The sequence below is a fragment of the Palaemon carinicauda genome, chromosome 2, assembly GCF_036898095.1.
Source record: "Palaemon carinicauda isolate YSFRI2023 chromosome 2, ASM3689809v2, whole genome shotgun sequence".
Lineage (NCBI taxonomy): Eukaryota > Metazoa > Arthropoda > Malacostraca > Decapoda > Palaemonidae > Palaemon > Palaemon carinicauda.
The window spans coordinates 110,756,344-110,783,444 of record NC_090726.1 but is presented as its reverse complement, the minus strand read 5'-3'; the positions used below and the strand labels follow the sequence as shown (position 1 = coordinate 110,783,444).

The window sequence follows — 27,101 nt, the reverse complement described above, 5'->3', positions numbered from 1 at the left end:
TTTTGTGCCTCGGGAAACATATTTTCAATGTAACGAACGAGTACAATAGGTGATAAGACAGCCCTTCCACCTATTAGTCTGTTATTGCGAGGTTCTAATGTACAGCAATTTAGTTCACCGGTATGAAAATCAAGAGTTCCTGAGATGATAATACTCAGCTAGGAAGAAAAAATAACAGTGATGATTGGTCAGCTAACTCTAAACATCTTTCTCAAGCTATTTATGATCTAGGAAATGACCCACTGCTGAGAAAGCAACAGAGAAAGAACAGGAGCTGGAAGCAATGTAAGAGAAGCCATACTACTTTTGGTTATGCAGTTCCTTGCTCTAAAAATGGATTAATATTTTTTAAGTGACTCACCAATATTTTTTAAGTGACTCACCAAATAGCCACTTCATGATTCAAACAAAGCTCTTCAAATGACAAATTTGTAGATAATTTGTATTTTTCCTGATACAAATCATTAGCTATTTTTCAAGGGTTATTACTTTTAGCGAAGATGAAAGGACGAACCACTAAAATTTTAGCGAGGGTTAACTACCCATTCCGCAAGTTAGCGGGGGTAGGTTGGGTAGCTTGTTACCGCTTTCGCTCACACACAGGTGATTTAGCTCACACTACTTTGAGGTAGGACTTCATGGGGGATAGGGCTGGCGGCTAAGTTTGTATAAATAGGTAAAGGTTTGCATCGTTAGGAAAATACAAATTATCTATGAATTTGTCATTTGTTCCGTAACGGGAATACAAACCTACCCTATTTATTACGGGCAACTCACTCATTAGGAGGGTGGATGTCCCAGCCAAACTGACTTTTGGCTTTAAACTGGGGCTCCTTATCTTAAATAGGTTTGTACCAAAATTAAGGCGTCCCTGCAGCTCGCTAAACCTTGCTATGCAAGGTCTGCGGCCTACGCATGCTGTGCTTTGAGATGTTTAGAAGTGTGACTGTCCAGGTAAAAGTTATTCAGAGTTTTTGTAGGAAAAACTGTTGTAACCAGGACTTTCCCAATAGCACCTAGCCAGGGTATGGGGACACAACAGTATTAGCTTAATACTAGGTACACAAGGAAGCATGGTTTACCTGCAGTGGTTTGAGGTCAGCTTGTGCAGAGAACCCAGGATGGTGCTTTCCCCAAGAGAGGGGAGGATGAAGAGAGGAATAAGAGCCAGTCAAACCTTTTCATTCACGCAGACTAAAACTGGGTAACAGTACCCTCGACCTTCTGCTACTTGTCCAATAAGGAGCTTGAAGTATTACACGAGCAGTTGTGCAGCCACCACAGGGCCAATAGAGAACGTATCAAGCCTCCTGTGGGTCACATCTTGCAGGTAGTGGGCTGTGAACGCATTTTGACGTTTCCACACCCCAGCCTGTAGAACCTGCGTCAAAGAGAATTTTCTCTTGAAAGCCAGAGACGTAGCTATACCCCTGACATCCTCAGCTTTAGGGCGACGTGAAGGAGGGTCCGAATATTCAGGGCATGGTCTATGACCTTGCGAATCCAGGCAGAGATGGTGTTTTTAGTGACCCTCCTCTTCTTCCTCCGTACTGACGAAAAGTGCAGCTACAAGGGGATGGGCTGCAGCTGTTATCTTGAATGGGCGATGTAGTATGAAACCCCATGAAATTCACTGACTTGCTTGGTCGAAGCCAAAAAAAGTAGGAACACCGTCTTTTAAGTGAAGTGGTGATCTGGTGCCTGGTGTAATGGTTCATAGGGAGGTCTCTTTAGAGACCTGAGAACTCGAACCATGTTCCATGGGGGAGGTCTCCCTTCAGACTGAGGACAGGTAAGTTCGTAACTCCGTATGAGTGAGGAAAGTTCTAGCGATTAGGAAATGTCCATTCGGTTGTGTCTAAGGGCGAGGCTTAAGGCTGAGCGATAGCCTTTAATCATCGAGACTGAAAGGCGCATTTCCTCCCGCAAATACACGAGGAACTCCAGTATTACTGTAATAGTGGCATCGAGAGGAGAGATACCCCTTCCACCAATCACAGAAGACTTTCCAATTTGCACGGTAGACTGCTGCTGATGATTTCCGCAGGTATCCAGACATCCTGATCACAAATTGTTGCAAAATCCTCTCTGAATGAGGAGATGCTGGATAGTCTCCTGGCGTGAAGTTGTAGTGAAGCTACAGCTTTGTGGAAAATGTTGGCATGTGGTTGTTTGAGTAGATCGTGTCGTGGAGGGGGTTTTCTTGTAGACTCAGTCAGGAGTTACAGAAAGTCTGGAAACCATTCCGCATGATGCCATATCAAAGCTATGAGAGTCATTGAGAGGTTGACAATGTTCTGGCCTTGTTGAGTACCCTCCTCATCTGACAGAATGGTGGAAAGGGGCAAACGTCGATGTTGTCCCACCGTTGTTGGAATGCATCTTGCCAGAGAGCCTTGGGGTCTGGGACTGAGGAGCAGTACAACGGGAGTCTGAAGTTCAGGGCCGTTGCGAAAAGATCCACAGTCGGAGAACCCCAGAAAGTCAGGACTTTGTTGGCTACTAGATAATCTAAAGACCATTCGGTATCACTATCTGAGATGCTCTGCTTAGATTGTCAGTGAGTGCATTCCTTTAGCCTGGAATGAAGCGTGCAACTATCTGAGATGCTCTGCTTAGATTGTCAGTGAGTGCATTCCTTTAGCCTGGAATGAAGCGTGCCAAAAGTGGTATAGAGTGAATCTTGGCCCATATCAGTACCTCTACTGCTAGATGGGATAGGGGCTGCGAAAAGGTACTTCCTTGTTTGTTGATATAGGCCACTACTGTGGTGTTGTCACTCATCACCCCCACTGAGTGGCTTGCCAGAAACTAGTGGAACTAGTAAAGGGCCAGAAAGATGGCCTTCATCTCCAAGATATTTATGTGGAGGTACTCTTCTGACTCTGACCAGAGGTCTGATGTCGTGTGGTGCAGCAGCCCCACTTTTTTTGAAGTGTCTCAGAACAGCATCAAATCTGGGGGGAGGAAAAGGAGATAAATTCCCTTTCGTAGGTTCTCGTCTGACAATTACCATTCGGGGTCTGTCTGTTCCGCTGAAGGATGTCTGGGGAGTCAAAGGCCTGATTCCACCGGGACTTGAGTCACCACTGAAGAGATCAAATTCTGAGGCGATCGTTGGGAACTAGACGGGGCAGAGATAGGTGTCCAAGAAGACGTAGCCAATTCTGGGCTGGAAGGTCTTCTTGTCTGAGAAAGGGTCTTGTGACCTTTCTGAGCCTCATTATCCTGTCGTGTGATGGGAATGCTCTGTGGAGATTGGTGTCTAATATCATGCCTAGGTATACCAGTCTCTGCGTAGGAAGCAAGGATGACTTCTCGAGGTTTACCATTATCCCCAGACCTTGCCAAAACATCAGAAGTTTCCCTCGGTGTTCAAGCAGGGTTGGCACTGAGACCGCTAGGATTAGCCAGTCGTCCACAAAACAGAGGATGTGGATGCCAATCCTGTGTGCCCAAAATAACACTAGGGTGAACACTCTGATGAAGAATTGAGGTATTGTGGAAAGACCGAAGCACAGCACTTTGAACTGATATCTCCTGTTGTCTGGGCTGAATCTCAAGAACTTCCTTGAAGACAGATGGATTGGGATCTAGAAGTAAGCGTCCTTTAGGTCAAGCGTGCACATGAAGTTCCATAGTCTTACCAATTGTCTGACTGTGTCTGCCATCTCCATGCTGAACGGAGTTTGTCTGACAAACTTGTTAAGAGCTAAGAAGTCGATGACGGGTCTCCAGCTTCCAGACGCCTTTTTCACAAGAAAGAGTCGACTGAAGAAGCCTGGGGACTCGTCGAGACCTCCTTGTCCAGGGTTCGGCCCCAAGTTGCTTCCACCAGTCACAGCTACTTTGTAGGTAGACCCTCCTGGTGGAAATGTGGGGGGGGGGGGGGGGGGGAATTACCTTTCCTAGCATTTGGGGCCTGAGCTACTCCCTCTAAGAAATTTTCCTCCCTTGGAGGACTTAGTGCCTTTTCCCTTTTTGGTCAGAAAAGGCTTTTCAGACACCACTGTCTTCATTGCTGTCTTATTCGTCATGGTCTTAGCTGGGCCAGACTGCTGAGAAGCTGGTGGTTTATAGGGCTTGGATGTCAAAGCCCTATGGAGGAGGGAGTCCTGGTGGGACTTCCTCCATCTCACAGCATCATGTTCCACGTCCTTTTGCTCAAAAAGAGAGAATCCCTATAGAGAGCAGTTCCTGAGCCTAGCGATCTCGGCATTCTGGACCTGCTGATGGAATCTCTCAGACACAGTATCTCGACGTTTCAGAATGGTGTTCGCCCATAAGTTCGAGACTCGATGGTGCGAGTGCCTGAGAAGGAAAGTTTCCATAGCTTTCCTGGTGCGTTGCTTGGAGAAATCCTCAATTCATACCAGGATTTCCAGGGTCCCCAACCAAAGATCAAGCCACGAAGTAGCCTGCATGCCATACTTCGTGACCTTCTCCTGGTTGAGGATCTCAGTTGCCGAGAGACTACCTTAATGAGCTCTTCCAGGGAGTGATGGAGAGGATGAGCTGGACGAGTCTTGTCCAAGATCTCGAAATGTCTCCTCTGCTGGACGCGAGAAGGTGGAAGAAGCTAGGCAGTAGAGTATGAATTCTGGGAGGAGGAGAGCTCAGAGAAATATTGGGCGATCTTAGCCCGGGCACCCTTTAGCCCTTGAGACCAGGGCAAGGCTGTACTGGTCTTTGAGGGCTTCTGAGTGGCAATGACACAGTCTAAAACAGTGTCTTTGCCCTCTGGTAGGGGTATCTCTGGGTCATTAAACCCACTGAGTACCCTAATAGGAGCCAGGACTTACCAGAATGCATGTTCTAATTCTTTTTGTTCCCCCTCTGAAGTGGGGCTAGCAGCAAAGTCTCCTCCTTCCACCCCAGAGAGCTCCTCTTAGGGTGGGTTGCGGGCATCACTGGAATGACTGGCGGTTCCTGCAGGCCTGAAGGTCCTTAAAGAGGACCTTGGAAGAGTCTTCGAGTCCTTCGATTCCTTGCGAGGAAGGAGGTAGGACTCAAGCATCGAAAGCCAGATGGGATTGTCCCTCCTGATTTCCGTTGGTGGTGGACAACTCTCTCTGCGAGGGGAAACTTCCTCCGAATGTGGAAGGGAGGAAGTCCGAGACTTGCGCGATACCCTCGGCAGAGGTGAGGTAAAAGAGTGTCAGGCAGGAAAAACAGGAAGGTCAGGCTTCAAAGGCCTAACAGGAGCTAGTTTAACCCTGGGGGATGTAACCGCATCTGAGACTCCTCTCTTTCTTTTCAGGGGAGAAGAAGCCGAGGTTCTTAGCAGTAGGACTGCTGGTGCCGTTGGATACTACCGCTAGAGTTATGGGGTCCTTTGACTGGCCAGATTACTACATTGGATCCTTCTCTCTGGTTATGGTTCTTTCACTTTGCCTACACACACAACAAATAGTCTGGTCTATTCTATACAGATTTTCCTCTGCCCTCATACACCTGACAACACAGATTACCAAAAAATTCTTCTTCACTCAAGGGGTTCACTACTGCACTGTAATTATTCAAGTGGCCACTGTCCTCTTGGTAAGGGTAGAGGAGAGACATTAGCTATGGTAAGCAGTTCTTCAACGAGAAGGACACTCCAAAATCAAACCACCGTTCTCTAGTCTTGGGTAGTGCCATAGACTCTGTACCATTGGCTTCCACTGTCTCGGGTTAGAGTTCTCTTGCTTGATGGTACACTCGGGCACACCATTCTACCTAAATTCTCTTCCTCTTATTTTGTTAAAGTTTTTATAGTTTATATAAGAAAAATTCATTTTAATGTTGTTACTGTTCTTAAAATATTTTATTTTTCCTTGTTTCATTTCCTCACTGGGCTACTTTACCTGTTGGTGCCCTTGGCTTATAGCATCCCGCTTTTCTAACAAGGGTTGTAGCTTAGCAAATAATAATAATAATAATAATAATAATAATAATAATAATAATAATAATAATGGGAAATCTCTGAAGAGCGAGATGACATGGCAGGCCCGAAGGCTTGCACCACAGTTCTGACCATGGCAATGAACCAAGGCTGCTTGCTGACTGATGCACTGTCATAAAGATCCACTGAAGGAAAAGGGACTAAAGGTTCCCTGCGAGGAGTCTCTACCGATGTTTGCGGTGGTGGGTCCGCCTTCGAAGATGGAATCTTCGGAATCCTGATCCCTTCTGTAGAGCCTCCTTCCCCTTTCTTCAGCGGTCGCCCTATAATGCGTTTGCGGGGAGGGGAGTGGGACGACGGTGACCTGTCAAAATCTCTAATGTGAAGTTACTTTTGCCTGTGAGATCGTTTTGCAGCCGGGAGAACCTGCTCTAAGACTTGCCGCAAGTGTGCATGAGAGCGCTGGTGTGTTGGCAAGCACTGGCAAGCCGTTGAGCGCTTACACGCAGGAGAGTGATGGCGCGCAGCAAGGCACTGCGCAGGAGTGGTGGTGCGCAGATGAGCACTGGCGAGCCGGAGAGTGCTGAAGCGCAGTCGAGTGCTGGAGCACAGGTGAGTGCTGGTGCGAAGGAGAGTGCTGGTGCGAAGGAGAGTGCTGGTGCGAAGGAGAGTGCTGGCGCTTAGGAAAGCGCTTGTGAGTTGGAGAGCGCTGACATGCAGGAGAACGTCGCTGTGCATGAGAGTGCTGACGTGTAGGAGAGCGCAGCTGCACAGGGGAGTGCTGACAAGCTGGAGAGTGCTGTTGCGCTGGCGAGCGAAGGTGTGGTGGCGAGCTGGCAACGGCTCGTCTCTGGAATGGCAAGAATGGACTGTAGACCGCCTACAGTGCCGACGATCGGGAGATCACTGGGGCATTGGCTGGCGCTGAAGAACAGGCGAACGCTGATGCACCAAAGAGCGCTGACGCACTGGGAAGAGTTGGAGTTCTGGAGGGCATTGACGTGATGCTGGTAAGCGCTGGTGCACTGAAGGGTGCTGGACAGCATTGGCACGCACCGAAACGCTTCAGAGGTGCATTATGAGCAGGTAGATGAGGAACAGGAGACAGGAACGGAGAGGGCAGTCGGCGTGAAGGAAGGTCTGGAACAGGGATGTGACCTTTGGAAGGGCAAACATCCTTCGACAGGGATCACGAACTAGAGTTCAGGGCCGAAGTCTGAAGGCTAGTTACAGTGTCGTCAGGAGAAGGTCCAGGAATGGGTGAAGGTCGAGGGCCGGAAGACGACTGAAGCGTAGGCTCCTCTGCAGGGGACGGCTGCAATGATGAGGCTGAAGAACCGAAGAGGCGCCTTTTCACTGATGGTAATGGGCCACCTCTAAGGCGAAGCAAAGGCCAAGCTCTGCAAGATCGAAGAGGACTTCTACGGGCCGGGTTATCAGCAAGCTGACCTTTAGAGGCAGCAGTCCTTCGCAGAGGAGTCTCTATGAGTGAACTCCTCCTCCGAAGAGAAACACTCGCAAGAGAGACATGAAGGACTTAGTTTCCTCCTTGAAGGATGAACAGGAACGAGGAAAACACAGTCGGCAGCAACAGCTAGAGAGTCTGAAGGTGCAGGGGCATAGGCAGCTGCCACAGAACACGCCTCAGACACCACAACCTCCACACACAACAGAGGATCCAACTCCGAAGTCGACGAAGGCTGCACACTAGCACCACGAATGGTGAATTGCAGCAAGAAGTCCTTGGAGGTCAGACCCGGAAGTCCCTAGGACGACCACACCTGTAAAAAGGGAGACAGAGATATGGCCTCACCCATTGGGAGAGGTGGCGCCCCTTCCCTAGGGAAAGCAACATGACAAATTCGTAGATAATTTGTATTTTTCCTAACTATACAAACCTTAGCTATTTAAAGTGGGTAATTACTTTCGCGTAGCTGAAAGGACGAGCCATAAAATTTTAACGAGGGATTATTACCCCACCGCTAGTTAGCGGGGGGGTAGGGAGGGTAGTTAGCTACCCTTCCCCCTCACGCACCTGTAGCTCCACTTTTGCTTAGAGGTAGGACTTCATGGGGGACAGGGCTCGTGGGCAAGTTTGATTAAATAGCTAAGGTTTGTATAGTTAGGAAAATGATATTTTCATAATAAAATAAATTTTTGAATATACTTACCCGCTGGTTATGTAATGCTGAAGTCTCCTGACGCCGTGGCAGAAATTCAAAATCTCGCACTATCGTAGATATGGCAGGTGTACACCCGCCCCCTAGCGGTACCACAGGTGGAACTACACCTACCAACCTAAGTTCTTCCAAGCCTCATAGCAATACCACAGGTAGTCTCTAGAGGGGAGGAGGGTGGGTGTTAAATTTATATAACCAGCGGGTAAGTATATTAAAAAATTTATTTTATTATGAAAATATTATTTTTAAATACAGTATAAAACTTACCCGCTGGTTATATAATGCTGATTGACACCCCTTGGTGGCGGGTCAGAGACAGCTACATATTGAAAATTCACTTAAGCATTACATAAACACCCAACTTAAGCGGTTGTCACTTGATAAGGAAGCTGACAGCAATGATACTCTGCCTCATTTCATCCGCTATCCTTAGGAGATCCAGTGATCCATTCGGGGCTGATGATCTCTAAGAGCTGTCAAACGGTACAATCACCTATAACATGACAGGACCTCAACTAATACCCTTGTTCCGGGCGCACTCTAGGAACAAATTGACCACCTGACCAAACCAAATATTGCGGAAGGCTGATGACCAGCCTCCACAAACAACCATAACTAACGAGTACCAAGAGATAGAAAAGGGGGTATTGGGAAAAGGGAACGTAGTGGTAGATCATTCACCTACTATTGCATTGGCTGCTACGAAAGGACCCAATGTACTGTATAACAGTCCTCATAAAGAGTCTGAACATGTTTCAAATAATGGGATGCGAATACTGACTTACTCCTCCAAAAGGTCGTATCCATCAAACTTTGTAGAGAACGATTCTGTTTAAAAGCTACTGAAGTCGCTACCGCTCTGACTTCATGTGTCTTTACTTTGAGAAGCCTCTGATCCACTTCATTACACTGAGCCTGAGCTTCTCGAATTAACAGTCTTATGAAAAAAGACAAGGCATTCTTTGACATGGGCAGTGAGGGATTTCGGACTGCACACCACAGAGCGTCTGAGTCACCTCTCACGACTCTTTGTTCTGTCCACATATACTGTAGCCGTAATGCTCTTACTGGACAGAGCACCCTCTCCAACTCATCTCCCACCACATCATAAAGGTTAGGGATCTCGAAGGATTTGGGCCATGGCCGAGTAGGATTTTCATTCTTAGCCAAAAACCCCTGTTGCAAAGAACAAATGGCTTTTCCATCCCGAAAACCAATGTTCCTGCTTAAAGCGTGTACTTCACTTACTCTTTTAGCAGTGGCTAGGCTAACCAGAAACAAAGTTTTCAAGGTTAAATCCTTAAAAGAAGTCGAGTGCAAAGGCTCAAACCTGTCACTCATGAGAAATTTAAGCACCACATCCAAATTCCAGGCAAGGGGAGCTGATTGAAATTTCTTTGTGGTAGCAAGTCCTGTAGATCCTTATTATTGGAGAGATCCAAGTTCCTGTGCCTAAAAACCGTTGCCAACATACTCCTGAAACCTTTAATTGTAGATGACGAGAAGTTATGTTTATTCTTAAGGTCAATAAAAAAATCCGCTATCTGGGTTAGAGAAGTACTGAATGAAGAAATCGCGTTAGCCCTACACCACTCTCTGAACAACTCCCATTTGGACTGATACACCTTGGTGGTGGAAGACCTCCTTGCCCTCGCAATAGCCCTGGCTGCCTTCTTTGAAAATCATCTAGCTCTAGCGAGTTTTTCGATAGTCTGAAGGCAGTCAGACGTAGAGCTCGGAGGTTTAGATGGTTTCGGGCCAAGTGAAGTTGTCTGAGAAGATCTGGTCTTAAGGGAAGGCTTCTCGGGAAATCTACCATCCATTCCAGTACCTCTGGAAACCAGCTTCTTGACGGCCAGAACGGGGCTATCAGTGTCATCCTGGTTTCTTCGTGGGATACGAACTTCTGTATCACTTTGAAAAGAATCTTGAATGGGGGAAAAGCATAAACCTCCATGTGAGACCAGTTCATCAGAAAGGCGTCTATGTGAATGGCTTCGGGATCTGGTACCGGAGAGCAGTAACACTCCAGTCTCTTCGTCTTTGCGGTTGCAAAGAGATCCACGAGAGGACGACCCCATAAACGCCACAGACTTTTGCAGACGTCTCGGTGTAAAATCCATTCTGTGGGGAGAACTTGACCCCTCCTGATGAGTCTGTCTGCACTCACATTGTTGACCCCTAGAATAAACCGAGTCAAAAGTGTCACTTTCCTTTCCTCTGCTCAAATGAGAAGAGGTCTTGCTATCTCGTACAAAGTCCAAGAGTGGGTCCCGCCTTGTTTTGTAATATAGGCAAGAGCTATAGTGCTGTCCGCATTGATTTGGACTACTTTGCCCCTGATCTGCTTCTCGTAGCCTTTGAGGGCCAGATGAATTGCCAAAAGCTCCTTTTGGTTGATGTGGAGAGTTGTTTGCTCCACTGTCCAAGCCCCCGAGAGCTCCTCCTTCCCCAGTGTAGCTCCCCACCCCAAGTTTGAGGCATCGGAACACAACACGAGGTCTGGGCTCTTCTGATATAACGACAACCCTTCCTTCAGTCTGTGCTCGTTGTCCCACCATTGAAGATGAGACTTGATGGAGTTCGTGATGGGAACGCAATCACTGTCTAGGTTGTCCCCTTTTTTCCAATGGCGATTGAGATGAAACTGAAGGGGACGCAAATGCAACCTCCCCAGAGTTACGAACTTCTTTAATGATGAGTGTGCCCCCAAAAGGCTCATCCAATCTCTTACGGAACTGAGTTCCTTCTTCAGGAAAGTTTGGACTTTTTGGAGAGCTGACTGTATTCTTACAGGCGACGGAAAAGCCCAAAAACTCCGACTGTGAATCTCCATCCCCAAATAAAGAATCTCCTGGGATGGAGTCAGTTGCGTTTTTTCGAGCTCACCAGGAGGCCCAGTTCCCTGGTTAAATCCAGTTATTTTCAGGTCCTTCAAACAGCAATCGACTGAGGAGGCTCTTATCAGCCAATCGTCCAGGTATAGAGAGACCCTGATTCCCCTCGAATGCAGCATGCTCGCTACATTCAGCATGATCTTGGTAAATAATAGAGGAGCCGTGCATAGTCCGAAACAAAGAGCCCTGAATTAGAAGACCTTGTTTCCGTCCATGAATCTCAGATAACGTCTGCAGCTGGGATGAATTGGAATATGGAAATAGGCGTCTTGGAGGTCTATCGAGACCATCCAATTGTCTTTACTCACTGCCGCCAGAACCATCTTCTGAGTTTCCATCGTAAACGTCGAATTCTGGACGTAACCATTTAGAACACTTACGTCCAGAACCGGTCTCCACTCCCCGGAACTTTTGGGGACTAAGAAAAGGCGGTTGTAAAACCCCGGAGATGTTACATCCTGCACTTCCTCTATTACTTGTTTCTCTTGTAATTGAGACATCTGAAGACACTTGGCTTGCTTCTTCAGACCCTCTCTGTATTTGGGCGAAAGATCCACTGGATCTGTGACTAATGGAGGAATAGCTAGGAAGGGGATCTTGTAACCCTCCTTTAACACTTGGACGGACCAGGGATCCGCTCCATTCCTCTCCCAGGTCTTCCAGAAGTGAATCAACCTGGCACCCACTGCTGTCTGAAGGATAGGGCAGTCAGACTCTACCTCGGCCGGTTTTGTTTCCTCTGCTCCTAGGTTTTCTTCCATCTGGTTTGAAGAGCCCCTTCAGGAGGGTTTCCCACGAAAGGGCTGAGAAGGTCGAACACCAGTAGAGACTTCCTTAGGTTTACGTGAAGCGAAAGTTGAAGGCAAAACTTTCCTCGCCGTATTGGTCACCAAATCATGCGTGGCCTTCTGAGTGAGAGCAGTGGCAACTTCCCCCACCAACTCCTGTGGAAATAAGGTGGTAGACAAAGGAGCAAATAGTAGCTCCGCTTTCTGGTAGGGAGAAACTCCTGCTGAGAGAAAAGAGCACATCGTGGTCGTTTTCTTGAGGATTCCAGCTGTGAACAAGGCAGCTAACTCATTCGAGCCATCTCTCACACCTTTGTCCAAGCAGGACATCAAATGAACAAGGCCACTAGTGTCCGTGTCCTTCATATCTGAGACCCTCTTACTTAAAGCTCTCAAAGACCAGTCTAGGTAATTAAGCACTTCGAAGGCCCTGAACAGACCCTTAAGTAAATGATCTAACTCCGTCATTGACCACCAAACCTTTGTTTTCCTTAAGGCTAGACGACGAGACGAATCTACCAAACTTGAGAAATCTCCCTGGGCAGAAGGAGGAAATCCAAAGCCCAGCACTTCACCAGTCTAGTACCACACAATAGATTTAGAGACCAATCTTGCGGGAGGAAAAGCAAAGGCCGTTTTGACAATAGTTCTCTTAGAGTCCATCCAGGAACCCATTAACTTCAAGGCCCGTTTAGAAGACAGTGAAAGTACCATCTTAGTATAAACCGGCACTTTGGTTGCTTTACCTAAGATAAACTCCGATGGGGGAGAACGAGGGGCCACAGGAGTAAAATGATCAGGAAAAACTTTTGTAAGAATCAACATAAATTTTCTAAGGTCAACAGCATTTTAATAATGTTTCTCTTCCTCATTCTCAGAAACCTCCTCTAAAGGCTTATCCACGTCAGACTTCTCTTCAAGTTCGTCTTCTGGCAGTGCAGCAACTGCTGCAGCCTGAACTGAAGGATTAACGTCTGAATGAGACCGCCTGTCAGAGTCAATAACTTCATCCAACTGAAGAGGGGAGGTCGAAGTTGACTGATGAGAGACGTGGATGGGTCGACGCTCGCCATCAATGGTTAACTGTCGCGTGTCGTCCCATGAACGCTTAGAATCCGCTTGCTGTTGCACTGACTGACGTTTGGAGTCAGACGTCAACTGCCGAAGGTCACCGCGTGGACGCGTAGCGTCCGCTTGCTGTAGACGCGAACGATCTCTGCCGTCAAACGAAGACTGTTGATGGTCGTCTTGTGGACGCCTAGCGTCCATAGGTTGTTGACGCTGACGCTTCACTGCGTCAAAAGTTGGCTGCAGAGAGTCTTCGTGGCGACGCCGGTGTTCTTTCTCACGTACGTTAGTCAAAATTTGTTTAGCAAGAACTCTCTGACGTGACTCATCTATATCAACCTGGTGTCGAGCACTGCGAATGGGAGACCGCCTGCGCGATAACCCGTCAGCACTAGAGACCGCCGGCCGCCTGTGCGACAACTGGTCTGACGCCCAATCTTACTGCCAACACCTGGTTGATAAGAATCCATGAACGACGAGAGCTGTTTTTTCATAGATAAAAGCATAGACCACTTAGGATCTTCAGTTAATACATTTGACTCCTTCCTTAACGGTAAAACAGTATCATCATCACCACGCTTTTCGGGTGAGGAAATCCAGTCTAAAGGGAGAGGTGGCGCATGAATCTTAACATCGGCCATAGAAACAAATTCAGAGTCGGAAAGTATTTTCTCTACTCGAACACCGTGATCTGGACGCTTCGCAGGAGTACAAGTGACGGGAGATCGGAAATGCTCAGGGGAATCCCACGTACTACAGCCTGGACGTGCAGGCGATTCCGGACGCTGAACAACCGCATGCGATCTTTTAAGAGGTCTAGACGCTCGACGCCACATCTCTCACTACCCGAACCTTCATCGGAGGACGGGGATAACGTACCAACCTTATCTTTCCTACGATGAGGGTGAAAGACCTGTGATACGGCAACAGGAACGTTCGAGGGAACATCTGCACGATTGATGAAGCTTCTCGTTCACTCTAGCCATTTGACTTTACTTCTCCCATGGGTTCAAGAGCTCGAAAGAGGTCTTAGGCTCGGCGAACGACAAGATCGTGCAGACGCGCCCTCCACAACACTGAACACATTAGAAACACTTTCCACATTTCCGACAGTTTCACGATTTTTCAGCACATTTAATTCAGAAAAATTTTTATTTCTATCTGCCGATAACGGCTCAACTTTTTCACCGAGAGCCAGAAGCGCGGTAAACATGTCTTTCATAGATGGTTCCTGATCTACCACTACAGTGAAAGGAATAGGATTAGGAATATTAACATTAGGTAAGGCTACCTCAACAGATCGTGAAGAACTACGCCTAACTCATTCCCCCTCTAGTCTCCTAACATAACGTTCGTATGTTACCCATTCATTATCCGTTAATGAAAAACATTCATTACATCTATCATCAAATAAACAAGGTTTTCCCCTACATTTTACACAAATATCGTGTGGATCAACAGAACCTTTAGGGAGTCGAGTACGACACCCTTCACTAACACACTTACGAATAGCAGGGGAGGGGTCGGCCATTTTGAATGGTTAAGAGAAAGACCGACAACCAAAAAACAAAGGAAATATTAATAAATATAACCACAAACAAAAGGGTTTCAAGATTAAATGAAAGAGAAAATGATTAACGATAGTTCAAACTCAGAGAAAAGGTTGTACATCACCAAACAACTTCTCAACAGAGAGAGACAGCGAGAGCGAACTTCAATATGACAGCCAGCTATGCGGGCAGAAGAAGAACTGAGGTTGGTAGGTGTAGTTCCATCTGTGGTACCGCTAGGGCGCGGGTGTAAAACTGCCATATCTACGATAGTGCGAGATTTTGAATTTCTGCCACAGCGTCAGGAGACTTCAGCATTATACTGTATAACCAGCGGGTAAGTTTTATATTTAAAAAATACAAATTATCTACGAATTTGTCATTTGTTCCGTAACTGGAATACATACCACGCTATTTAAAGTGGGTGACTTAACCCTTAGGAAGGGTGAAACAAGTCCCAGCCATACTGGCTTTTGGCTTTGCCTGGGGACTCATTATCTGAGTGTGTCAGCACTCATCAATAAAGAGTCCCTGCACCTTGCTCGCACCTTGCTATGCAAGGGCTGCGGCCTACATAAGTTGTGTGTGAAGGAATATGTGTGACTCGTCCTAGGAAGTTGACCTGAAGTTCTTTGGATGGAAACTTGAGGCTAGGACTCTCCCGATACCACCTCGTCAGGGTATGGGGATGTGACAGTATTAACTTAATACTAGGAACACAAGGGAACATGGTTTACCTGCAGAAGTTTGAGGTCAGCTGTGCAGAGAACCCAGGATGCTGCTTTCCCCAAGAGAGGGGAGGATGAAGAAAAGAATAAGGGCCAGGCATACCTTTTCATTCATGCAACCTTTTCATTCATGCAGACTAAAACCGGGTAACAATGCCCTCAACCCTCTGCTACTTGTCCATTAAGGAGTCTGAGGTTTAAACCAGCTGTTGTGCAGCCACCAGAGAGCCGATAGAGAATGTATCGAGCCTCCTGTGGGTCACGTCTTGCAGGTAGTGGGCTGTGAAGGTCGTTTGACACTTCCACACCCCTGCTTGCAGAACCTGCGTCACTGAGAAGTTTTTCTTGAAGGCCAGGGAGGTAGCTACTCCCCTGACATCATGAGCTCTAGGGCAAAGTGACGGAGGAGGGTCAGGATTCAGGGACAGATGGATGGCCTTTCTAATCCATGCTGAGGTGGTGTTCTTGGTAACCCTTCTCTTCGTTCTCCCAGTGCTGACAAACAAAGCCCGCACTTGGGGACGAACTGCAGCTGTTTTCTTCAGGTATAGCCTCAGACTCCTTACTGGGCACAGTAGGAGATGGTATGGGTCATCTGTTACAGAACGAAGACACGAAATCCGGAAGGAATCGAAGCGAGGGTCCGGCACTCCCGGATTCTGAGTCTTAGCAATAAACTCAGGGACGAACCTGAACGTTACCTCCCCCCATCCCCTTGAATGGGCGATATCATACGAGAGACCATGAAGTTCGCTAATTCGCTTGGCAGACGCCAAAGCTAGTAGGAACACCGTCTTCCAAGTAAGGTGGCGATCTGAAGCCTGGCGTAATGGTTCGTAGGGAGGTCTCTTAAGAGACCTGAGGACTCGAACCACGTTCCATGGAGGAGGTCTCACTTCCGACTGAGGGCAGGTAAGTTCATAACTACGTATGAGTAGGGAAAGTTCCATCGAAGAAGAAATGTCCACTCCTTTGAGCCTGAAGGCTAGACTTAAGGCTAAGCGATAGCCTTTCACTGCCAAGACTGAAAGGCGCATTTCTTCTCGCAAATACACGAAGAACTCCGCTATTGCTGGAATAGTGGCATCGAGTGGAGAGATGCCCCTTCCACGACACCAACCACAGAAAACTTTCCACTTCGCCTGGTAGACTCCTGCGGATGACTTTCGCAGGTGTCCCGACATCCTTTCCGCAACTTGTTGCGAAAATCCTCTCTCTGCGAGGAGATGCTGGATAGTCTCCAGGCGTGAAGCCGAAGCGAAGCTACGGCTTTGTGAAAGATGTTGGCGTGTGGTTGTTTGAGTAGCTCGTGTCGTGGAGGGAGTTCTCTCGGAGGCTCTGTAAGGAGTTGCAAAATGTCCGGGAACCATTCCGCGTGAAGCCACAGTGGAGCTATGAGAGTCATCGAGAGGTTGACCGATAGTCTGATCTTGTTGAGTACCCTCCTCATCAGATAGAACGGGGGAAAGGCGTATACGTCGATGATGTTCCACCATTGTTGGAAAGCATCTTGCCAGAGAGCCTTGGGGTCCGGGACTGGGGAACAGTACAGCGGCATTTTGAAATTCAACGCTGTCGCAAACAGATCCACAATCGACGAACCCCACAAAGTCAGGACTTTGTTGGCTACTTGACGATCCAAAGACCACTCGGTACTCACTATCTGAGACGCTCTGCTCAGACTGTCGGCGAGCACATTCCTTTTGCCCGGAATGAAGCGAGCCAAAAGTGGAATCGAGTGGACTTCGGTCCATCTCAGTATCTCTACTGCAAGATGGGATAGCTGTTCTGAAAAGGTACCTCCCTGCTTGTTGATGTAAGCCACTACTGTGGTGTTGTCGCTCATCACCACCATGGAGTGACCCGCCAGGTACTGTTGGAACTGTTTTAGGGCCAGAAAAACGGCCTTCATTTCTAGCAGATTTCTATGGAGGCACTTTTCTGATTCTGACCACAGGCCTGAGGTCCTGTGGTTCAGAAAGTGGGCCCCCCACCCTTTCTTTGAGGCGTCCGAAAACAGCATCAAATCCGGGGGAGGACGAGAAGATCCACTCCCTTTCGTAGGTTCTCGTCTGCCACCCACCACTGAAGGTCCGTCTGTTCCGCGAGACCCATAGGGATGAAGACGTCCGGGGAATCGTGTCCTTAACTCCACCGGGACTTGAGTCGCCATTGCAGAGATCTCATTCTGAGGCGACCGTTGGGAACTAGACGGACCCAGGATGAGAGATGGCCGAGGAGACGTAACCACGATTGGGCTGGGAGTTCGTCTCCTCTGAGGAAAGGACTTGCGACCTTCCTCAGCCTTGCTATCCTGTCGTCTGATGGGAAGGCTCTGAGGAGATTGGTGTCCAATATCATGCCTAGATATACCAGTCTTTGGGAAGGAAGCAGAGAAGACTTCTCGAGATTTACCATGATTCTTAGATCTTGGCAAATTCCCAGAAGTTTGTCTCGGTGTCGAAGAAGGGTTGCCTCCGAGTCTGCTAAGATCAGCCAGTCGTCCAAATAACGGAGGAGACGGATGCCGATCTTGTGTGCCCACAAAGATATCAGGGTGAACACTCTGGTGAAAACCTGAGGTGCTGTGGAGAGACCGAAGCACAGCAACTTGAACTGGTAGATCTTGTTGTCTAGGTTGAATCTTAAGTACTTCCTTGAAGACGGATGGATTGGGATCTGGACGTACGCGTCTTTCAAATCCAGTGTGCACATGAAGTCTCGCAGTCTCACTGCGAGTCTGACCGTGTCTGCCGTCTCCATGCTGAACGGGGTCTGCTTGACAAACCTGTTCAGAGCTGAGAGGTCGATGACTGGTCTCCAGCCTCCAGACGCCTTCTTCACAAGAAAGAGTCGACTGTAGAAGCCTGGGGACCCGTCGACGACCTCTTGGAAAGAGTCCTTCTTCAACATGGTCTTGACTTCTGCCCAAAGGGCTTGCCCTCTTGCCGATCCCATGGCAAGAGAGCTCAACGACACTGGATTCGCTGTCAGGGGAGGAAGAGATGTTATGAACGGGACGCGATATCCTTGGCTGATCACGGAGATCGGCCAGGAATCGGCCCCGAGTTGCTGCCACCTGTTCGCGCAACTTTGGAGGCATCCCCCCACTGGTGGACATGCGGGGGGACTGCCAATCCTAGCGTTTGTGGCCTCGGCCACTCCCCCTAGGATTCTTGCCTCCCCTGGAAGACTTCTTGCCTCTCCTGTCCTTGACAGGAAAGGGCTGTTTGGACACAGCTGCCTTTGCTGCTATTGCCGCTTTTGTCGTCTTTGCAGGGCGAGGTTGTTGGGGTGTTGGAGGCTTATAAGGCTTTGATGTTGAAACCCTCTGGAGGAGTGAGTCCTGGTTGGACTTCCTCCACCTCTCAGCCACCTGCTCTACATCTTTCGGCTCAAACAGACTACTCCCCAAAAGGGAGGAATGTCTTAGCTCTACACCACTCTCTAAAACCTCCCACTTGGACTGGAAAACCTTGATGGTAAAAGTCCTCCTTGTTCTAGCAATAGCCTTAGCTGCCTCCGAAAATCCTATAGATCTTGGGAGTTTTTCGATAGACTGAAGGTAATCAGTTTAGATGGTTTCTTGCCCAGTGAGGTTGTTTGAGAAGATCTATTCTCAATGGCAGGCTTCTTGGAATGTCCACCATCCATTCCAGAACCTCTGTGAACCAACCTCTTGATGGCCAAAAGGGAGCTACTAAAGTCAACCTGGTTCCCTTGTGAGATACGAACTTTTGTAACACCTTGTACAGCACTTTGAATGGTGGGAATGTGTACAAGTCCATGTCACGAGCTGTTTGACGCTTGGGGTCGCATTGTGCTTGATGATTAATGTCGTGTCTCGATAGACGCTCGGCGTCACGTCTTACTGTTTGACTCCTTGGGTTAAAAAATAGGTAAAATACAGCATTTAACTAGGGAGTTGTAAAGATGTTCGTCACCAAGAACATCTCGACTAGTAGACTCACTACGCTTGGTGTCCAGGTGTGAAGTTACCTGACACTAAGGGTCCAGGTCTGCTACTCTCTTGTCGTACGCAGGCCAATAAACTAGCATGAGTGAAGAGAGCTTCTGTTGCAAATCTAGTGGTGTAATAAAAATAGGGTCAAACTGTTTTGGTACCGAAAATGTCACGTCTACCACAAGCTCTCTTTCTACACTGTTTAAAAACACGTAGAGCGTGCAGAAGACGATAACCAGTTTGACGGTGGAGAAGGAGCATGAACCAAAGCCATGCTAGGCTCAGACAACTGTCCTGCAACTGAGAGAGTTGGACGTTATTTGACTGTTGCCGACATCCTAAAAGGATGTTTGGTAGGAGAGTTTTCTTCGGTAGAAAGAAAAAACGCTCAGGACTGTTCCAAAGACTACAACCAGAAGCTTGCGGTGTCAAGATAGGATGCTGATTGACCGTGTCCACCTTCCTCTTTAGAGGTCTGGAAGTTGATGCCAGCCTCGTCTGGGCGCTGCGTCATCTGAAGATGACGAAAAAACTTTCACCTTACCTTTCCTATAATGAAGGTGAGAGACCTGGTAGGCGTCAAAAGGTATGCTCGAGTAGGCGACTGCTCGGGAGCTAAAGCCTCTCGTTTCCTTTATCGTTCGACATTTCTTCTCTCATGGAGCTGGAAGAAGTTTCAAAATAGTCATTCCTTGGAAGAGGTCTAAGGATAAGAAAAAACGACAGGTCATAACAGACGCAACCTCTATTTGAGGGGTGGTGCTTAGACCGAAACAAAGAGCTCAAAACTGGACAACTTCCTCCTATACACGAACCTTCCGGTAGCTTGAAGTTCGGATGGATGGGGAAGTAGAAGTAAGCATCCTGGAGATCTAAAAAGACCATTCAGTGGACCTTCTTTACTGCTGCAAGCATAGTCTTCCAAGTCTCCATAGAGAACTTTGTCCTCTGGACGTAGCTTCAACAGTATGTGACTGACGTTGGACGTCACGGTTTGTTTGACGTTCGACGTCACGAGCTTGTTGCTCGACGTCACATTCAGCTTGACTGCCTGGCGATCGTCGCCGCGCTTGGAAGGTTGACGCTCGATGTCACGCTTGGCCACTTGACGTCTGGTATCAAGAGAAGCAGACATTCAATGGGATATAGAAGCCTTATCACACTGTTCAACATGCGTTTGCTGGTAGGCCGCCTGTGCGACAACGCGTCCTGATAAGAATCATGACGAACCATCGCTTTTCTAACAGCAGGCTGATAAGACTGCATAAAAGATGAGACCTGCTGCTTCATGTCTAGCAGCATAGTCCAATAAGGATCAACATTAGGTGACACCGGTGTAGAAAACTTCGATCGCGAACTCGCTTTCCTCATCGCTTACATAACGCTCCGCATTTCAGCAGACAGAAACCAGTCTGGCGGAAGTGGCGGTGCATGTACCATAACACCAGACTCAGGAACAAGATCTGTATCAGTCTGAACTAAACCTTTGCCAACTTCTGACATCATGTCAGGACGCACACAGCAAAAAAGGAACAATGCCTTCTCTCACTAAAGCCCTAATGCACTTCCTGCTGTTGCAGCTGAATGTGCTGCTGCACCAACATCTGCAGTTAGGTTCTTTATGCTGCATTGAGGACGCGCTATTGCACTGCCCTATCAGCACTGTCATTTTGGATTAGTTACTTTTTTTTAGAATGATTTATTGTTAATTTATTCTCATTTATTTATTTCCTTATTTCCTTTCTCACTGAGCTATCTTTCCCTATTGGAGCTTATAGCATCTTATTTTTCCAACTAGGGTTGTAGCTTGGCAAGTAATAATAATAATAAACAGAGACTCCTTCGACGAGGAGCAGCAGGTACAAAATAAAATGGAAAAACTTCAGAAAAAACTCTCATGAGTTTCTTAAAGTCAACTGAAGGGAGAAATATCTTAGGAACTTCTAAGAGAATTCCACTAAAAGATAAATAGGGGAAAAAAAAAAGAGAGTTCGTCACTCCCTTCCTCCTACAAGTCTCTAACCGAGGTAGGGATGTCTTGTTTCCTAGGAGTCAACTCCTTAAGGTCCTGAATTCTGACCTCAATGCTTTAGAGGTTTAATTCTCGCTCTCCAACAGACACCAAGAATTAGTTCAAGCAGGCCTTGGTCTGAGAAAATAATATCTTTCCAGTTAATATTTATTTCTTAATATAGCGCCTGGCGTAACAATGTTCCAGTGCTAAACGCTCATGGTCATGTAGACATCAAGTCCTACTGTTGGAAGTCAGACGCCAAGCAACTGCTTGGCGTTCAGCGTCACGTGACTCTCGGAACAATGCCATTCACAATTCAGACGCTCGCGATCTAGACGCTTGGAGCTATGCTTGACACGCGGCATCACGTTCAATTGCTTGATGCTCGACGACACTTAACTGCTTGGCGTTCGGCGTCATGATTAACTGCTTGACACTCAACGTCAAGTCCAACTGCTGGAAGCTTGACGCCATGCAACTGCTTGACGCTCGGCGCCACGTGACTTTCAGAACAACAACGCTCGCGATTCAGACGCTCGGAACTATGTCGATCGCATCTAGAACGGTCGATCATCGAACAAGAGAAACCAAGAAGTTGCACGAAGTTACAAACTAAATACTTTGTAAGATAGCATTAACTTATCGTTCCTTGTAGAAAAAGAAAGAAAATGCAAGTCATACTCAAGCTTACGTCATATGACTGTGACGTCATAGATGAGGCAGGGTGTTTACCTATCGCCATTATGCTTTCGATAGTTTAAAATAGATTGAAAATTTCTAATCCTACCTTTTAAGCTATAACATAGCGATCAAATATCAAACAAAACAAAATAAGCGAATGCCAAAACCCGTATATAGGAATACATCACCAATATACTGTACTGCTAAAATCCAGGTTAATCACGAGTGAATTCCTACAATGTTACCAGAATGGCGGCAGGAGAAAATCTGGTGCTGGATGGAATGGTTCTGCCTAGCTCCGGTGGTGGCGCTAGTGTATACCTGGCAACTATATCTGTGATTGCCACGAGTTTTTGAATTTCTGCCAGACGTCAGGACTAAAGCCATTGTTATATAACCAGCGGGTAAGTTTAATGTTTAAAAATGTTCTTAAGAACTTTTAGTACTGCCTACATTGTGCTATGCAAGTCATTGTAGGTGGTATTTCTGTTCAGACCCCAGTTCTAAAAAAGTGCTTAGCATCTTTCAGTTTTTCATAAATAATCCCACATAGCTATGAAAAAATATTGCATTAAATATCTCAAACATATTCCACTAACTGCTATAAATTTATTTCTATCCCCTAGTTTCATTTATTAGACAAGTTCTTATTTTCACAAAGAAACAAAATAAATGTAACTAAGATACCAAATTCAATACATTTACAAAATATCACACCAGGTAACAAATTTCTCATTCCAAAAATCCATCAGCCCTTAATTTGAAAGATATAACATAATAATTTAAACTATACTAGTTACCTTTCAAATCCCAAACTATAATACCAAATTAACTTATTAAATTTCCTAGCACAATGCATGCAATATTAACCTGAATGTGAAAACATAAGCTTGTTAGTCACACCTGCTGGGATTCTAATCCTAGAGAAGCGGGGATTTCAGCTGACAAATCGTCGTCTTCCAGATGAAAGGGCGCATCCCAAGAGAATAAGGGTGATGGAACATCGACAGGAACATTCACTCTCTCCTGGGAATGCTGGGTATAATCTGAAGATGGGATGTACTGATACTTATTCTTTATTTGTTCAAAAGGTTCCTTTACATTTTCAACAATCAAATCGGATTCTCGATTTTCTAATGATGGTGAGCATGGAGATATTCTTACCATATCCTCTCCAGATAACTGGTGTGTATTGTGGCCTATTATACTTCCTTCTTTAATAACAGATATTTTATCATGACAACCCGAGCAAGAATTTGGAATATTCTTTAATGCATTTACATCTACTTCAGAGATAAAATTAACTTTTTCATTCATCAAACTTGGTGTTGTAAATGTTGGATCTGTCTCGGATAGATCATCATTAATGATGGGAAACTCTGGCATATCAATTTTTCTCTTCCCATGGTTAAGCACAATACCAGCATCTTCTAATGGGGTTATAAAGGATTCTACAAAGGAGTCAGTAAGCAACACACAATCATTATCCATTTCACTGGTTAAAGGACTATCTACACCTTTTCTTGGAATTGGAGCGATGATTTCAGGAGAAGGCGGAACTTTAAAAATAAGGTCTGGCTCATTAAGGTCAGGAGGAGGAGTACGTAGAGGAGGGTCCTGAAGGGGGTTGTTCATGCAAGACACCAGATCATCCTGCAGCTGTCGTAGTTTACGTACCTGCGCCGAATTCATAGATTCTTGCCATACTGTACGGCTGGACCAACCTGCAAAAATTAAAATACTATGAAATCTGCTAGCAATGGAATGATACACAAATGCTTCTCCAAAATATTGTATTTATTGATTTTAAGAATGAAAATAAAGGACAAACTGACAAGCTCCTCTGATTCTTAGGATGAGAGTAAAACTAAAGCTTGCATTAAAGTTGTTCTTTTAATAGCAATAAGTCAGCTGAAACATTGTATTATAAAAAGTATGCTCCATTATGATGTTAAAAGACAACTTTTAAAACCTAGGTAAACAAACTACAACAATACCATCAAATTGAAATATAAATGCCAATTAGTGTTAATAGTGAAATTCATCATATGTTAGTTGTATACATATCGAGGTTCACGACCTGGAAATATTTGAGGAATTTTATTTTTCAAATAACAATCTCAAATTCATAAGGCATATGTCTTCTCCACACACTTACAAAATCAAAGGTACTTCAACATTTTGTCAAATTCATATGCATTAGACTGTTAATAAGCATGGAAAATTTACTATAAGACAGTTACAACTGTTCATGTGATACTAAAGAACACAAGAGATAAGCTTAACTGTTCTAGTTTACAATAAAAGTCAGCACAAAGTTTTAATCAAAACATTTCTAATGTAAAATCCATCACTATATTGAAGTGTAATATACAATTATTTATCTCACTATTGCCACTCATGGCCAGAACATATTCTCAAAAGGCTTAACAAAGGTTAGTATAATACATAAAAAAAACATATAACTGCATTGGCTATGCTGCAAACCTGTATCTTCTTCACCAACAGAAAGATCCACTAGGCCTGAAAATTAATAATATATTATTTGCATAATAGCAAATTAGCAGATGTCAAATTCCTAGCCAGCAAAAGCATAATACTGTATATAACTTGCAAGCATATTAACAATTTCCAACCATTATACAAAGAAACTAGTGATTATTGAATAAAACATGGCATACTCTATAATATGGTAGCTAGATCAATTAACTTAATTTTGTGAGAGAGAGAGAGAGAGAGAGAGAGAGAGAGAGAGAGAGAGAGAGAGAGAGAGAGAGAGAGAGAGAGAGAGAGAGAGAGAGAGAGAGAGAGAGAGAGAGATGTGTGTGTGTTACAAGGATTACAAGGAGTTACAAGGATTTTGGACATCTCAAAGACCTTTTAGTCCATCCACGGATACTCCATTTGCTCTTTGGTAGAGCAATTTAGTTTAAGCATTTATAGTTCGTATGATCTTGTCTAACTTATACTTGAACTCGTTTGCCATGTTACTGTTTACTACATCCACTGGAAGCCTATTCCAAGTATTTGCTATTTTGTATGTAAGAAATTGCCACATTAAGTGGTGGTGTATCTTTTCAATTCCAGTTTGTATCCGTTACCTCTGGATTGATTTGTGCTAAGTGTTAATAGATTGCTGTAATCTACATTTGTTATTAATTTAAGAATTTTTGAATGCCTCTATTAGCTGTCCCTTTAGTCATCAAGTTTGTGGATCAAATAAGTTAAAACGTTCCATCCTCCGTTTATATCCAAATGGCCTCAGTGTTGGAACTAATTTAGTGGCCCTAACTTGTACTGCTTCCAATCTATCTATATCCTTCTGAATACTTGGAGCACAGAATTGCACTCCATATTCTAGATTGAGTCTTACTAGCGATGTGTACAGCTGTAGTATAGTATCTTTGCTTCTGTATTTTAATTGTCTCTATGTAACATGACAAATTCATAGATAATTTGTATTTTTCCATAACTAATAAAAACCTGGAGTTATTTATGTGGATTATCTTTCAGCGTAGCTGGAAGGTAGCCATTAAACTTTAATTGCGAGGCGGTAACCCTGCCTAACCGCTTGAGTGGGTATGCTGAGGGTGGTTGGGGGTACCCAGCCACCTCTATATATACTCTCACAGTAGTGAGAGACGTCACTTTTGATTGCAGGCAGGACTTCTGGGGTACAGGTGATGGCAGGCCAAGTTATGTATATAACTCCAGGTTTGTATTAGTTAATGAAAAATATATTCCAAATTTGTCATTTGTTCCCATACTAACAAACCTTTCGTTATTTATGTGGACAACTCGCTCTTAAGTGGGTGAAAGTCCTAGATCTGGCATGGACATTGACCCAATTTTACCTAGTACAGTATATGACTATGGTATAGGGAAAACTTTGATACCTCGCTGAATTATGAAAAGTGAGTATACTAGCAGCCTGTGCAATGCAGTGTAATAGAGGTTGTTTATAGAGGAAAACAAGACGTATCTCATTGCTCCCTCGCAAAAAGCAAAGGGGACGTGGACAGGAAAACAATTTTATAACTTATACTAGGCTACACAAGGGAAGTGATAATTACCTGAAAAGGTTGAAGCCAGCTTGCAGAGGGACCCATGGTGCTGTACCCCAAGGAAGGAGAAAATTAAGAAAGGAAAGCCAGATATTCTTCTCATTCATACGAGTCTTAACCGGGGTAACCAATGCCCTCAACCAACTTCTAGTTGTACTGTACATCAAAGAATCTGAGGTATCTTAAACCCCTTGATAGTGAACGTATTGAGTCTCCTGTGGGTCACGTCTTTTAAGTAATGGGCTGTGAAGGTGGTCTGTCTCTTCCACATGCCTACTTGAAGAACTTGTAACACGGAACAGGGAGAAGTTGCGTTTGAATGCCAGGGAAGTACTGATTCCCATGACATCATAGGCTCTAGGTCGATGAGCCTGAGGAAGATTGGGAGCCAAGGCTCTTTCGATTACTTGGAGAATCCAGGAGGAACTCATGATTTTGATGATCCTTCTCTTTACCCTCCCTGAACTAACAGACAGAGGTGTTATTCTGGGTCATGTTGCTGTAGTGTGTTTAAGATATCTCAAACTCCTCACTGAGAATAGTAACAACTGATCAGGGTCAGTGGTTACAGAACGAAGACACTCAATCTGAAAGGGCCCGAATCTATGGTCCAGCACCCTCGGATTTTGAGTCTTGGTAATAAACTCAGCAAGGAAGCCTTGTTTCACTTCCCCTCCATCCCCTTGAATGGGTGATGTCATATGATAGGCCATGAAGTTCACCGACTCTCTTTGCTGCATGGTGTAATGGTTCGTAGGGAGGTTCTTTCAAGGATCTCAAGATGGCAACCATGTTCCAAGGAGGCTTAATCTCTGACAGGGGGCAAGTAATCTCATAACTACGTATGAGTATAGAAAGCCCCAACAAAGAAGAAACATCCACTCCTTTCAGCTTAAAGGCTAGGCTTAAGGCTGAGCGATAGCCTTTCACTGCCGATACCGAAAACAGCTTTGCCTCCCGAAGGTATACAAGGAACTCCGCTATTACTGGAATAGTAACATCGAGTTAAAGAGATATTCCTTCCACGACAAAAACCACAGAATACTATGCAAGTATCTGAACATTTGTTCCACAACTTGTCGTGAAAAGCCCTTCTGAGAGAGGAGATGCTGGATAGCCTCCAAGCGTGAAGTCGAAGCGACTGCCCGGTCTTGTGGAAGATGTTCGCGTGTGGTTGTTTGAGTAAATCTGGTCCTGGGGGGAGTTCTCTCGGTAAATCTACTAGAAGTTGCAGGAGGTCCAGAAACCACTCTGCATGATGCCATGGCGGAGCTACAAGGGTC

General features: G+C 45.7%; 1 protein-coding gene across 14 annotated transcripts in view; it reads right to left on the bottom strand.

The window, feature by feature from the left end:
* LOC137626304 (uncharacterized) overlaps positions 1–27,101 on the bottom strand; it is a 455,153-nt gene that overhangs the window by 205,259 nt on the left and 222,793 nt on the right. For 11 of the 14 annotated variants that reach the window (XM_068357415.1, XM_068357417.1, XM_068357404.1 and 8 more), the window contains 2 exons: positions 24,242–24,277; positions 22,658–23,478 (listed from right to left, as the gene is read on the bottom strand). In XM_068357415.1, coding sequence (XP_068213516.1) covers positions 22,658–23,478; positions 24,242–24,277 — 857 coding nt within the window. The remainder of the gene's footprint in view (positions 1–22,657; positions 23,479–24,241; positions 24,278–27,101) is intronic. The other 3 variants (XM_068357423.1, XM_068357408.1, XM_068357424.1) reach the window with 3 other exon arrangements.